Genomic DNA, 13,961 nt, shown 5'->3' with positions numbered 1-13,961 from the left:
GATAACACTCATACAACTGGCATTCCTACATTTTCTCACAGACCTCCTGGAACCTCAGAAATTCAGCTCTAATTCAAGTAAGGAAGGCTTTTTTTGCTGAATGGGAGGAAGGAGATTGCCAAGGAAAGACAACTATCAGGGGCAGGAAAGGAAGTCTGAAATTGGAGCTGGAAGGTATAATGGCAAAATTGGGAAAATGAGGGTGGTGGGGAGTTTGTAAAGGGATGAGAAGGGAGGGAGCAGGGATGGCTGCTGGGTAGAAGTAGGGTGGTTGTTTTGCTTGGTGTTTTCTTAGCAAATTCTTCTAACATAGGCCAGGGAAAGGGAACATAGGGTGGATTAGAAATACCTAATTAAGCCCAGGCTCTGCTTTCTTTCCCTTGGTGATGATCCAATGAGGAGCTGAACTATAAGAGCTCCCAAGAGCTCCCAGCAGCAAAGCTAGTTCTTTGGTCCATGCTGTACTTATTAAGCTTTCTGACTTTGCTAATTCTCAGGTTAATCCTTAACTCTTCCTGCTGTCTGCAGCTCCTTTTCCTTCAGACAAGTGTGTGCTGCTCCTCTGGTGCAAGCATGAATCACACTTGAGGCAGAGCATGTGTCCAGCACGATTCTTTCACAAGCACCTTGAGCTCTTCAGCCTCTAGCAGCTCAGCAATCTGAGTCTCACTGAACATGTACCATGCTGTGATCCCATTTGATAATCACCCAGGCAAAAGCTGGGGCTTGTTATTTTGAAGATGATGATAAACTTTGAAAAAAGACACCAAATAACATTTGTGGATCTGGAAGCTCCAGGACAGTGCTTCTTCTGCTGCACTGACAAAAGAATATAATCTAAACATTGTTTTCCTTCCAGCTCCTTTCTCACCTCTACCAGTAATCCTAAACTCTGTCAAAATATTTTCCCTTAGCAAGAAGTTCTGCCAATGGTGAGACGGAATTGGTCCAACAGTGAAACACGAAGAACAGAAGGCTTTTACCTGTTGCAAAAGGCATCTGAGAATCAGAGATAAAATAAGGTCCTTGAGGGCTTTGCCTTTTTCTCAGCACAAAAAGAGGTACCAATTTGTTGCCTGAAGCTAAGCCCTCCTCATTTCTTTTTCCCATCACTTTTTTTTAAATTTTAATTTCCCATCTGAGGTTGCTCATCCGAGTGGCTCACACGTCAAGAGGCCCTGCAGTGGAACAGGCAGGTTCTTCCTTGGAACTCTCAACCATCCCTTGGAACACCATGATTTTGAGTAACCACCATTTCAGCATAGATTAGACTGTCTGTTCACTGTACACATTGGCAAACATTCCCAGGATGTCAGCACTGGAAATGCTGTTCACCATCACCATCAGATCCTGAGAGCAGGAATTCAAGTGCTTACAGGTTACTCCCTGCTCTGGATTCTGCTGCCCAACCTTTCACACCTGCCCCACACATCCTGCCTCAGCCACACACTTGTTAAAGATGGCAACAACTCACAGCTATTTGGGTTTTGTACACTGAACTCTAGACAATAATCCCACTGTGAGCTTTGAAATCAATTGCAATGACTTGAGACAGTAAAAACTTTTTAATCGTGTAGAAAACATATCAGAATTGGCACTAACTTAAGAACAAATTAACAGAAAACATGAAATTATCTTATAAGCATGGAACATTTTGCACTTGGCTCTGAGATGTCAGAGCCTCTGTTATTTCACATTCAAGAAAGAAGCATTTTAAACTCTTCATTGTGAGCAGAACCACTGTTGGAATCTGAAAGTTTCCAGAATGTTGTTTCCTCCTTAGTGCAGCTTATGACAGCAATGGTCAGCCAAAAAGTATTTTTATGTTGCATTTATGCATCCACTGTGTGAAATCCCTCTGATTCACTAATTTCCTGTGGGTGGAACGTTTTCATGGAGATACTGGAGAGCCAAATCTGTCCACTTCATTTCTTGCTCTTTCACAGACTCAGTGGTGCCACCGTTGTCTTGCTCTGGTTCAGGGAGCTCATTCTGAGAACAAAGCACAGGTAGAATGGATTCCAGATGTCATACCCTTCCTGCAAGCAGCAGGTTGTTATGATTTGTATGGATAGATACAAAACCCCACAAACGAGACCAGAGGGTACATCTGAACAATAAATATCATACATACTGATCCACTTAAAAATATTGCTGAGCCCCATCATGAACAGTATTCTTTTCATTTGAATGTGGTGCTTAATCTGAAAGGTAAATTGTTTTCCAGGACCCTGGGGCCTTGCTATACACTCAGACTGCACACACAGTGAGGGAGAATGTACAGCAAATGCAAATAAGTAAATAACAGTACAGTGCAATTATTCCATTGTTTGTTTGCAATGTGCTGCTTCTGCTGTTGCCAAGAATACAAATACTGCAGACAACTGGTTCTGTAAAATGTTACTTTCAGGCAGGTGAGAAGTCCTTCCTGTCTTCATGCTGGACTCAGGTGTAGCTGTGCTGGATCAACAGCAGAAGCCAGAACCTCCTGCCAGGTGTGCCACAGAGCTGCTCACAGCACAGTAAGGGGAAGGAAAGTTTAACTGAGATTTCATTTTCCTTCCTTTTATTATTTGTTCTCCGTCTTGCTGTATTGGTGTAGTCACACTGAGTGTGTGCTATTCTGCCAGATAGCATTTGGGAAGGAATGTTTAACTGAGATTTCATTTTCCTTCCTTTTATTATTTGTTCTCCGTCTTGCTGTATTGGTGTAGTCACACTGAGTGTGTGCTATTCTGCCAGATAGCATTTGGGCAGGAATTCAGAGTTCTAGATCTCTGGAAATGCCAGCATGAGCTAAATAAAATGTTTCAGCTTTGAAAACAATGAATGATTCAAACCCATTTGAGTTCCCAGAAATGTCTTGAGTGAGCACTGGAGCAGACTCTCAGGACAGGCTCAAATACCACTTTCACAGCCATTCTGGTTGCTCCTTTGCAATGTCCCTGAGTAAGTCCCCCATGAATCCATGCTGGTTTTCCTATGTGATCAGAACCAATCCCATCTCTGGGGATCTTTATATCCACAGCCAGGCCTTTCTTTCTATGGGTAGTTGGTGAGGCTTGCTTTTCTGAGGCTGTTGTCTGTATGTGACTGTAAGCCATCACAAGATAGCTCTAAGGGAACAAACAGTAATGTCTGGACTCAGGGTGAAGGCACTTGTCAACAAGGAACCTGTTTATGATACTCAGCTTGCCTAATAAAGGTTATCCCAAGCAAAGGAGGGTTTGGGCTCTTTTAGCTGAGAATTATGCTTCTGCAAGATGCTTCCCTCAAGCCCAAATCTTGGCAGGAAAATGTGTGCTGGACATATGGATTTTGAGTTGGGCAGCTGCTCCTCGCTCTCTCTGAAAAGCCAGTGGTGGCAGGGCTGAAGCTTGAACCATGTCACAAATTTGGAAATATCTCTCTACTGAAAGAAACCAGCACCCCACAATCTCCATGGCTCCTTTATTTGTGCTAGCTGGGGTAAAGCTCGTGTACCAGAGAGAAAAAGGGAAGAGAAAGTGCTCAGCTACCCCTAACTTCCCTGGAAGTTTCAAAATAGCCAAGGAAAGTGTCAGTGTGGGAGATCTGAAGCTTCAGCTCTGGACTCTGTGGGATCAGCAGTAGCTTCTCCCCTGCTGCCCCTCTCCAGCCTTGCAGCTGGATGAAAAGAGAGGTGCAATGCCTTGGGCACAGCACCACGGGCAAGAGTCCTGTTGTACCTGCCAGTCCTTCACTGCTGTCCTGGAACTGCCAACAGCAACACTGTTTCTGGGAAAGACTGCTTTGAAACATGTATGAAAATGTCTCAGCTTCTTTTAATGGCATTGCAGGAAGTGGAAATAAAGTGTAACCAAGACTGAAACTGGCAGTGTGAGACTGATCCTCTGCTCTCCAAACCGACCAGGAAAGTACCTCAAACACCAGGAACAAAAAAGGGATGCAGAGAGAAAGGATGATTCTAGTTCTCCCTGATGCCAAACCCAGGACAGTGCAATGGGAAGGGCACTACAGTTCTGAAAGGATTCAGCAACTGCTCAGGGGACAAGGGACAGAAGCATCCATGTCCTCATGCACTCAGGAATGACTGGCATAAAGAGCAAGGAAGGAGTCAGATCCAGGAGCCTTTTGTACAAATTAGCTGCACCACGAGCAACACTGTGTGCCTTTTCTTGGAAGGGACTGGGATGAAAGCAGCAGCCTTAACTCAGATTGATAAGTAGCAATTCACCTACCAGAGGGATGGCCACGTCCTCGTAGGGCAATTTATCTTCCCTCCACGCATCATCGATCAGATCCAGGATCCTGCCATCCCTCTGCACCTCGCTGTCCATCGTCACAGCATGGGGGGGAGAGCAGCTAAATCTGTGACACAAAGCAGATGCTGTTTTAACAATATCCCCAGCCAAGGAGCTGCAGTCTGGACTATGCTCCAGTTTTGATGCAATCCATATGAAGTTTAAACCTAAAAGGAGTACTTTGATTTCCCTAATCCACTCAAAAAGGGGTTATAACCACAGAGAACAACTTCATCTGAAAAGAACTCTATCAGAGTGAATTGCAGATTGATATGCATCAGAGATGAATTTATAAAACCGTGTGGTTATTACTGATTATATTTACACATGTTTATATCTACTGACTGACTTTTAGACGTCTAATTTGAGTGAATCTGAGCACCTAGAACTGTTCAGGACCCTTTGCTGACTGCTGGCTTACAGCCCCTGACCAGTGCCGTGCCTTACCGACTCCTTCACATGTCTGGGACAGTCACAACAAAGGACTTGAAGGTACCCAGAATTCTGCCCCAGCCTGAAGTCCGGGAAACCGGTGAAACAGAAGCAAAACGAGACCTGTCTTTCACTCCTACAATTACTCCAAGGTGTTTCATTGTACTCTGCCCTCCTGGAAGGGCCACCCCAGGCCCTCGCCCCAGTGTGATCCTGCGGGGCAGCAGCAGCAGGCGGCTCGATCCTGGCAGGCATGATGGGAGAACTGACACTCGCCAGGCCTGGCACTCGCCGGCTGCCGGAGCCGCGGTGGGGGCGGCGATGGGCACGGGGCTGAGCGCATCCCAGCCGCGGCGCGCTGCGATCCCTGTGTCTCCCGGCCACCGCGGCTCCGTGCCCGCCCGTGTCCCCCCGGTGTCCCCCCGGTATCGCCGCGCTCCCCTGCCCGCCCTACCCTGCCCATCTCCGGGGCCGGCGCTGCGCAGGCGCTGCCCCAGCGCATGCTCAACGCTGCCGCCGCGGGGCCGGGCCGTGCCCGCTGCCGGGGTGGGAAAGGCGGGAAGGAGGAAGGGAAGGAAGCAAGGAGGTCAGGCAGGAAGGAAGGAAACAAGCAAGGAAGGGAGGAGGGCGGTCGGCCACGCAGCCAGAGCTGGGGTGTCGGGCAGCCCGGAGCGGAGCTCGGCCCGGGGGCTCGGGGCTGCTCTCGGGGCGCGGCGCTGGAAGGGCCCCGGGCAGGTGCGGGGCAGGCGCTGTAAGGGCTCGGCCGGGAGCGGCTCGGCACGGCGGGAGTGGGGAACGCCTGCCGGAGGCAGCTCCGGGGGCTGGGGCGGGGAGCACTGCCCGGGCACGCTGGCCCCTTCACAGACGTAAGCTGCCCAGGGCAGGCTTGGCTTGGACATCAGGAGGAATTCCTTCACAGAAGGGTGATCTGGTCTTGGACGCGGCACTCATTGCGCTGGGCTGGGTGACAAAGTGGGGATCGGTCACAGATTGGACCTGATGGTCTCAGAGCACTTTTCCAAGCTCAGTGACTCTGGGATTCTCGCCCTGCGAGGGGCGGTTCGCCCCGGGCTCCTGCCGCAGGTGGCGTTCCTGCCGCTGGCGAGTGGAGCTCGCCTGTGGTATCGCCTGTGGGAGGTTTCTGCTCCTGTTGTGTTCATTGGAAGCATGCTTCCAGCAGCGCTTGGAGATCGCATCTTTCTGTGTTTTTAAATACGAACTAATCCCAGTCGTGTCTCATGGGCACTCTTCTTAAGTCCTCCTGCGTATTGTAAAGTTCTCTCCACTTAACTCTGCTACAATTCTGCCTTGAGCTGGGATGTTAAACCTTGTTTATTTTTAAATGTGTTGTCTTGTTTTGGGCTTTTCTTTTTTTTTATTTTCAAGTACTTCAATTTTCTTCACTTTCAGAAGTGACCAGCCAGCTCTTCTTGCTTCAGCTCTAGTTAATGAAGGAGATTGTTTCATCTTGTGGGTCTTTACTCAGGTGCCTGTAACTTGCACATTGCAACTTGCAAATAGGAGAGGTCAAAATTTAATACTAAGTCAGCAAACCTTGTGTAGCATACAACTGGCTAGAGGTGTCTGAATTTAAGGCTTTTCCCAAAATCTGGGTATTCCAGCAAAGTTAGCAAAGCTGGCAGGCTGTGAGGGTGGTAAGGTAGAAGCACAGAGCTGTCCCTTCCACGGAAGTGTCCAAGGCCAGGTGGGACAGGGCTTGGAGCAACCTGGGCTAGTGAAAGGTGCCCCTGCCCATGGCAGGGGTTTGGCATGACATGGCTTTAAGATCCCTTCCAGCCCAAACTGTTATGGAATTCTATGCTGTTGTCTCCTCATCTCTCTGCCCACTGAAAATTGATTCTGTGTAGGTGTGATTAGAATGAAAGAGGAGAGCTGCTGCTGTCTAATGTCTGCTGTTGCCACCTGGAGAGCTCTTGGAATGCTGTCAGCAGCTCAGGGGATCTGCTCATCTGCTCTTCTCAGCACCCTGCCCTCAGCAGAACCACGAGGTTGTTCTGCATACTGATTGAGTTTTGCTGAGCACAAACAGGACCAAAGACAGACAAAACACTGTCAGAATAGGGATAGGATTTTCTTCTGTGCATTTTTTATATGCTTGTGGTTTAAAACACAGCTCCCAAGGACAGGTTTTAATCCCTGAATTGTGTTTTAAAGTGCTGTAGGAGCACCATAGAAGATTCTTTGGGAAAGAGAGCAAAGCTGACCCTGCATTTGTGAAAGTCTCCCTTGCTGTGACCTGCTCCCCTTTTGCTGATTGCTTAATAATGCCATATTTATCTTAGAGGAAAGATGGTGGAAGGATCCATCTTCAGTACTTGGAAAGTGTGTAGATTTTGGAAACAGAAGTTTGTGTTAATAGCTCTGGACAAGTTTAACCATTTTTGTGTTAGATGCAGTTTCATGAAGGAGGCATTGAAATAAATTCCTGCTTCATGGCAACTTCTAATTCCCTATTTTTGATTTTAATGTAAACCCTTCTCATTTTCACCAAGATGTGAAATTTATTTGAGTATGCATGTGTAAAAGGTGTAATTTATAACTGAAGCAATGTACTGCTACTGTAAAGCTGTCCAACTTATTTTCATAATTTAAGGCATAATTTAAGAGGAAATTTTAAGGAGTTTGTGTTTTCTTAACACAACCGTATGAACAACCAGTGTGTTCTTAGGCTGCTGGTAACCTGCATGGTCTCTTTAACCTAGTCTGTAACAGAGGCCTGGAAAATATGTAATTTATGGATGAATTCTTACTGCTACTCTCTGGTGTTTTCTCTCTGAAGTGACAAACTTCCCTGACTGAGGTGGATCTCCGTCTGGCCCCTTTGGAGCCCGAATGTTCCTATTTCTCCACAGGCTGGTTCTTCCAGGAGATCTACCAGTCCCTCTGTGTTGAGTTCACACAAGTGCAGATTCTCATTGCTCCTCTCTGAATTTACTGGATCACCTGTTATATCACTGCAGTTTGGTAGTGCTGGATGATAGCATTGACTATACTTTTTTGGTAGAAAAATCTGTTTTCCTCTATTTGGCTGTAAGTTCATGAAGGTGCCATTGTTTTCCTCTCCTGTAATTGCATGCTCCTTGTATGTTCTTTGACTTCTCTGCTTTGTGTGCTTCCACTTTTCCTGCAGCTGGATGGAGAAGCAGCCTGGTTTGTGGATTGCCATGGGTGACCACTGCTTTCCTGTACTTGCCTAGTACTGAAGCCACCAGGATTCATGATGGAGACTTTGCTGGAAGGAATGCAAAGAGGTGGGCGGGGAAGGTATGTATGCAACTGTACACAGCAGTCATTCCAAATGATTTAGGTATTAACCTTGCCTTTTACTCAGAATAAATCCTCTGGTGTAAGTGTGCAGTGGCCTTCAGCTGCTGCAGAAGTGAAGTCACTGGGGCAGCTGGCTCTGCACTAATCCCTGCTTATAGTCTTAATTGTCAGAAATTTAATTGTACATCTTCCTGAAACCTCAGCCTCTTTTTTCTCAGTTGTTGATGTAAACTATTCTTACTGTCCAACATCAGGAGCAGCAGTAAATAGAGTTGAGAATAAATATTTATTTTGTAACAGCCTTGCAAGGTTAATGAGATGTGACTTTGTTATCTGATTTCACTGAAAACATCTGATTATTTCCTGCTTGTGTTGAAACTGCAGAGTCCCACTCAGCTCTGAGTGAATCCATAATGCTCTGTCTGAGGTGAGAGTCTCTAGACTTTTCAATCCCCGAGAGAGACTGTAGTGACAATAACAGAACAAAATGCTTTATGTGTTAAACAACCGTGAAGCAAAAGTCACTGGTGCCATTTTCCTAGTCATCCTTGAGAATGTGACACAAATTTATTTGATACTGTATCTTCTGTAGAGAGCTGGTTGCAGAAATCGAATTTAGAATTTGCTACATATTAGCAGATGCTGTGAAGGAAATGTTCCTGCTCTGCATAATAGCTGCTAATTTTTGGTTAACTCACAGGACAGGGTGAACTTCAAATGTGACTGATTTTGGCTCCTTTAAGAAGTATTTCTTTTCCTATAGAAAAAGTGCCAAGTAATGAAGTGTGCATATGCCCTGGGGGAACAGAGAAATTTCTATCCCTTAACCTATTGATTTCCATTTCTTTTCAGTTCTTCCCTCTGACAGGCAAATTAAAGGGGTAGAGATCATTATGGAGTTCACCACCCTCTAGGGCTATGTCTGGCAAACCTTAATATTGTCCCTGTCTTGGCAGCTGGGAAGTTTTAGAGGAGTTACTTGAATTGGCTTCAATAATTACTGCACCAAATTAGAAATCTGGGCATCGCTAGGGAGCTTGTGCTCCCCAATGGATTGTGAGGGTTTGATTCTTCATTATCATGTTGTCATCCAGCCCCCTCTGCTACAGGGTTTGTCTGCATTTGTGATAAACTTCTGTTTTTGGGAGCTCATAGCTTGGCTGTAAGATTCCTCTGGTGACTGAAACCTGCTATAAAATGCCACTGCCTGGAGAGCAGTTAAGGCAATACAAAATATGAATTAAACACACTTTGGTTTACTTACATGATGTCTAGTACCCAAGGCAAAAGGCTGAATGCCCAAGTGTGAAGTGATGTGATTTAGTGAGAATGGATGGTATTGGGTAAAATGTTGGACTTGATGATCTTGAAAGTCTTTTCTGGCCTTAATGATTCTGTGATTCTCTTCTGTGTGAGCTCATTTGAAGAGAGTTCAAAGCACTGTGTGTGCAGAGTTGGTGCCTTGGTGCCATCAGTTCTGCTGCCTTGGTTGGTTTGGGACACTGGACATGTTGGGTGGGACCTCCTTTAACTCCAGGCTGTCTCCCCTCCAGTGGTGGGTTCCTGACCTCCTGTGAGGCCGAGCTGCAGGAGCTGATGAAGCAGATCGACATCATGGTGGCTCACAAGAAATCTGAATGGGAAGGGCAGACCCAGGCTTTGGAAGCTTGTCTGAGTGCTCGGGAGCAGGAACTTGCCTCTGCCAAGGCAGCTCTGCAGGAAAAACAAAAGGAGGTACCTTGGTTTCATTACTATTTTTTGGTTGGAGTCAGCAGTGTGTTTTACCTGTTAGAATCAGGAAATCAGGAATAGAATTTTTAAAGGACCTGTTGGAACAAGGTGTCTGGTTCATAACTCAATCCAAGGCAAGTGATCCACTCCCCTAGGGTTGGTGGAAGTCCACATATTGAACTGTTAGAGTTATTAGAGAGAGCCCAGGGGCACTTTTTCTGGCTACAGCTGTAATGGACAGCCCAGCAACCTGCAGTCATTGGTAGACAAAACCCATTTCCTACTATATAAACTACACCAAGAAAACCATTTCCTACTATGAACTACATCAAGATATTGCTGGGAAACTCTCCATGGGCTTTTTTACAGAGCTCTGGTTTTGTGATCTTTAAATGAAAGCCTGAGGGAAGTGCAAAAAAAAAAATCTGTATTGGTGGAAAATTATTAGTAAGTGAAGTTTTTGTGCAGGATGTGGACCATAAGGTGCAGGTGAGCCACAGAATTTAATTTGCAAGAATGATGATTTTTATCATATAGGTTATTGTTGTTATTATCAATTTTGTTTTCTCAAGACACTTGAAATGTCTCTTACCACCAAAAGCAAACATGGATTTCAAACTGAACTGTAAAGTATGTCTGAAATCACTGCTGGAGTATATTCATGGTTTTGGTTTAGTCATATGAATTTTCTTTGGGTTTTCTTTTAATTTTAATTTGTTGGCTTGTGACCACTCAGGTTGTGGTTGGGAGGAAAAAAAAGGGATAAGAATGAGTGTCGGGAGCAGTTGAATCAGTGTCAGGGAAGTCTTTCCTATGAGCTTCAAAACCCCTTTTCTTACTTTTTCCTTGCTATTAGAATTCTCTCCTTTCTCTGAGCATAGTAAGATGATGACATGGTCAGCTTTTCTCTTGGTAGATGGCTTGAAATCATAATGCATATTTGTGATGAGTTCATGAAAATACTGAATAGAAGTAGGCACAAGCCAAATATGTCAGCTTTGTCCCCAGGAGTGAAATCCAGAAACTGGCTCAAAACAAGAGACCACAACAGAAACAGTTGTGGCCCCAGCCTGCCAAAGATTTAGGCACAGCCTCCATCTATTTCATAATGAAGGGTCCCACTGAAATATCCATGTATCTACTGGCAACAAAGCCTACTTCTGTTGTATTTATTTGCTTTTTATCCCTTTGTTCAGGTTGGCATACTGCGCCGCCAGGTTGAGGATGTGGAAAAATCCAAGCAGGACATGGTTAGAGAGTATGAACAACAGCTGAAGAAGTTCCAGGAGGAGGTGAGTTGCAAAAAGAGAAGTTTGGTTTCTAGTTTCCAGTTGATGATGGATCAATTACTGTGTCATTGTTTTTGTTTCCATGCTGTAGTTTTAAAACTGCCCACTCTGTTAGTGTTTGTGTGCTTAGCCAAAAGAGCATTGAGCATAGATAAAGTGACATTTGTATGGCTCAATTGGCATGTTTTTTGCGATTTGGAGGAACTTGGTGACAGACAGAGAACTGTTGGAGCAGAAATGTTTTTATATGTTGGACATCTGCAGAAGTTCACTGCAAGAATGTCCTTTGTTTGCCCACCCCAGTCACCACAGTGCTGGTTCTGGAGCTGCCACAGGTACAGGCAGCAGCAGTTTGCTCTTTCAGCATTTCTGAAATTCAAAAAGGGTGAGGATGTAACTGGCCTGGCTTGTGTGAGATCAGGAAATAACGGTGGTGTGTGGTCTCATCTTTTTGCCTTTGTTAACACTGATGACTTTAGCAGGGATTTTGTACTCTCAAGGAATATTAGTCTTAATTCCTTTTATAAAAACCAAGTGTATGTAGAAAATGCTGTTTGACAGTAATATCAGAGCTTCCATCTCAAAGCCTCTTGCTCAGTGCAAGGTGATACCTGTCCTGCAGGTGGTACAACAGCATTCCAGATTTATGCCTGAACTCCTTGCCTGTCTGCACTTGCCAGTAGCAGGGAGTGAACTGGCATGAGCAGCTCATAGAGCACTGACCTGTTTTCTCTGGAGGGCTGGGCCTAGTTCCTGCTCACTGTAAGCCATAAGTGAAATTAATTTGGTAGTCTCTGCTCTGATGACAGAAGGCATCTTTTCTCATTTAAAAACACCTCACTATTCCATATGACTAACAGGCTTCATTCGCTGGCTGTTCTCACTGGAATTGTGGATAAGCTGCAGAGCAAAGCTGAGGTACATTGGCAGATCAGCCTAAATTGCTGTGGCTGAAATACAGCCTGTGTGTTTTGGCCTAAATTGCATTTTGTGGGTATTTTACCTACACAGTATTAATGCTGATGACATTGAGCTCCAATATTCCTCAGTCTTCTGTTCTTAGTACTGTTTGGGGAAATTATTTCTGTCTCTGTTTACCACCATTTCCAGTGCAATTACAGGTACAGTGTCTAACTTACTGAGACTGTTGAAGGAATAAACCTCTTATCTCCTGATATGTTTGGCAAAAGATGTTGGTATTAACTCTAAGCCTGAACATCTGTCTGTTCCCACTGAACACACCAAACTATTGAATGCATCAGGTCTTGAATCAGATATTTTTTCTTCTCATGGTCCTTTTGTTCATCCATGGGCTTAGCTTTGTCCATCAGTGAAACAGCAGTGATGACTTTTCAAATTCATGTGGCAATTTGGAAGCCTTTTATTTAATAATTTAATAATTTAAGTAGGGAGGAGCTCATCATATGAAAAATTCTCTGCAAGTTGCAAGTGATTATTTGCACAGAGGGTCATTTAAATGTCAAGAGTTTTTTCCTCATTCCTGCTTCTGATACAACTTCAGCATCCTAGCAGCAGGCGTAGGAGTGATATTTTCTGTTGGCATTCTCCACTCATTGTAAAATACACAGTGTATCTAAGCAGAAAATGACAGATGAAGTGGTGTTGATATTATGGGTAATGGCAATTCTCAAACCTTCCTTCTCCCACTAAGCAGGAGAGTTCCAGTTCCCACCTGAGCTGCACAAATGTGTTTTGATCACACAAGATTTACCCGTGTGTGGTGTGGTGGGTGTGCTCCTGTGGGTGAGCAGATCAGCCACAGGTGCTGCTGGCTCTTCCTGGGGCTGGGAACCACCTGTAGAGAGGGGGATGCTGAGTTCTTGCTGCATTGACTGCTGCCTGTGAACCTCCATCTGATCAATATTTCAGTCATGCTTTAATTATGGTAAGACAGAGCTTTAGTTAAAGCTGCTGATGTCATGACTTCAGTGGCATCTTGCTACTCTCATACAACTCATGTGTTTTGCTGTGCTGTTGGAATAAAAGACTCATTATCCAAATAGAAGCCTTCACTTGGGAGCTGTGTGGCCTTGATGAGGGCATTGTTTGTGTGAACCACTTTCAAAGGGCTGTTTAATTCTTGCCTTGGAGCCTTGAGCAAAGCTGTCTCTTTCACTGTATCCTGCAGTTGTCCCGGCTGAGGAGGAGCTATGAGAAGCTGCAGAAGAAAAAAACAAGGAGCAGAGGAGAAGCTAACAAAGGACAAGAGGAGGACAAGTTTGAATTGAGCCGACTGACCAGGAAGCTGGAGGTATGTGGTGAAAAAGCAAGTGCTGACCAGCTGGTATGTATTAACTGCCTTACTGGGCTTCACTGGTGACTGCACAGTCCACTAGGAAGTGGACTGTGAGTCCTGCTTAAGGAGCACTGCCCATCCACTCTCCAGGTGCAGCTCTTCTCAACTGCATGTGTGATAAAGGCAGTTTCACGTGCTGGGGCCTCTGACTGTACTGAATAAACCTTAATGCTGTTCTTACCCTTGGACTAAATAAAAAGAAGGAGGTACTGGAAGAGTAACTAATTATGTGAATGGAATGAATCCCAGTGTGGGGAGGTTGTATTCTCACTTCTTTGAGGAGGAGGGAGCTACATGTCAAACTTCTTCTCAACCCTGTCTCATCTTCTAATCTTTCTGCTCTGCTGAGCTCAACCCCACTCAGTTTTCTCCTCCTGAGAGATGTGGTAACAACACACATCTGACTGATGTAGTGCCCAATTTCTGGAGCGGAGATTAGCAGTCAAATTCTGTGTTTAATTCTTGTCATCTTGGTGATTTCAATAGCAGCATGTTTTGGAAGCTAAAGCCAGTCTGAATTGTTAAACCCCTGACAGCAAAGCCATGAAATCAGCCAAGAATGTTTTGGCACTTAACGTTTGTGAGCTTTACCTCGGGTGGGGAAGGAGTGCAGCCAGCCCG

At 45.2% G+C, this 13,961-nt stretch overlaps 2 protein-coding genes across 10 annotated transcripts in view; one reads left to right on the top strand and one right to left on the bottom strand.

The window, feature by feature from the left end:
* The window catches only part of CEP63 (centrosomal protein 63), a 40,527-nt gene that overhangs the window by 13,606 nt on the left and 12,960 nt on the right, over nt 1-13,961 (top strand). For 2 of the 9 annotated variants that reach the window (XM_074546953.1, XM_074546954.1), the window contains 4 exons: nt 7,867-8,000; nt 9,557-9,737; nt 10,931-11,026; nt 13,173-13,295. In XM_074546953.1, coding sequence (XP_074403054.1) covers nt 7,954-8,000; nt 9,557-9,737; nt 10,931-11,026; nt 13,173-13,295 — 447 coding nt within the window. In that variant the 5' untranslated portion in view covers nt 7,867-7,953. The other 7 variants (XM_074546947.1, XM_074546952.1, XM_074546955.1 and 4 more) reach the window with 7 other exon arrangements.
* ANAPC13 (anaphase promoting complex subunit 13) lies at nt 1,547-5,314 on the bottom strand. The gene is made up of 3 exons (XM_074546958.1): nt 5,170-5,314; nt 4,221-4,350; nt 1,547-1,992 (listed from the first exon to the last, which is right to left on the bottom strand). Exons 2-3 carry the CDS (start codon nt 4,317-4,319, stop codon nt 1,867-1,869), a joined length of 225 nt encoding a protein of 74 aa, XP_074403059.1. The 5' UTR covers nt 4,320-4,350; nt 5,170-5,314; the 3' UTR covers nt 1,547-1,866.

Source organism: Zonotrichia albicollis, chromosome 9 (genome assembly GCF_047830755.1).
Source record: "Zonotrichia albicollis isolate bZonAlb1 chromosome 9, bZonAlb1.hap1, whole genome shotgun sequence".
In the NCBI taxonomy this organism is placed as follows: domain Eukaryota; kingdom Metazoa; phylum Chordata; class Aves; order Passeriformes; family Passerellidae; genus Zonotrichia; species Zonotrichia albicollis.
Note: the sequence above shows the minus strand (reverse complement) of the source record. Positions and strands in the feature narration are given on the sequence as shown.

What these genes read in the sequence shown, in the direction of transcription:
- ANAPC13 (XM_074546958.1), bottom strand. Translation starts at nt 4,319, where the DNA reads ATGGACAGCGAGGTGCAGAGGGATGGCAGGATCCTGGATCTGATCGAT. An exon ending in AGGACGTGGCCATCCCTCTG is followed by an intron (nt 1,993 to 4,220) that starts GTAGGTGAATTG and finishes CTTTGTTCTCAG; the next exon opens with AATGAGCTCCCTGAACCAGA.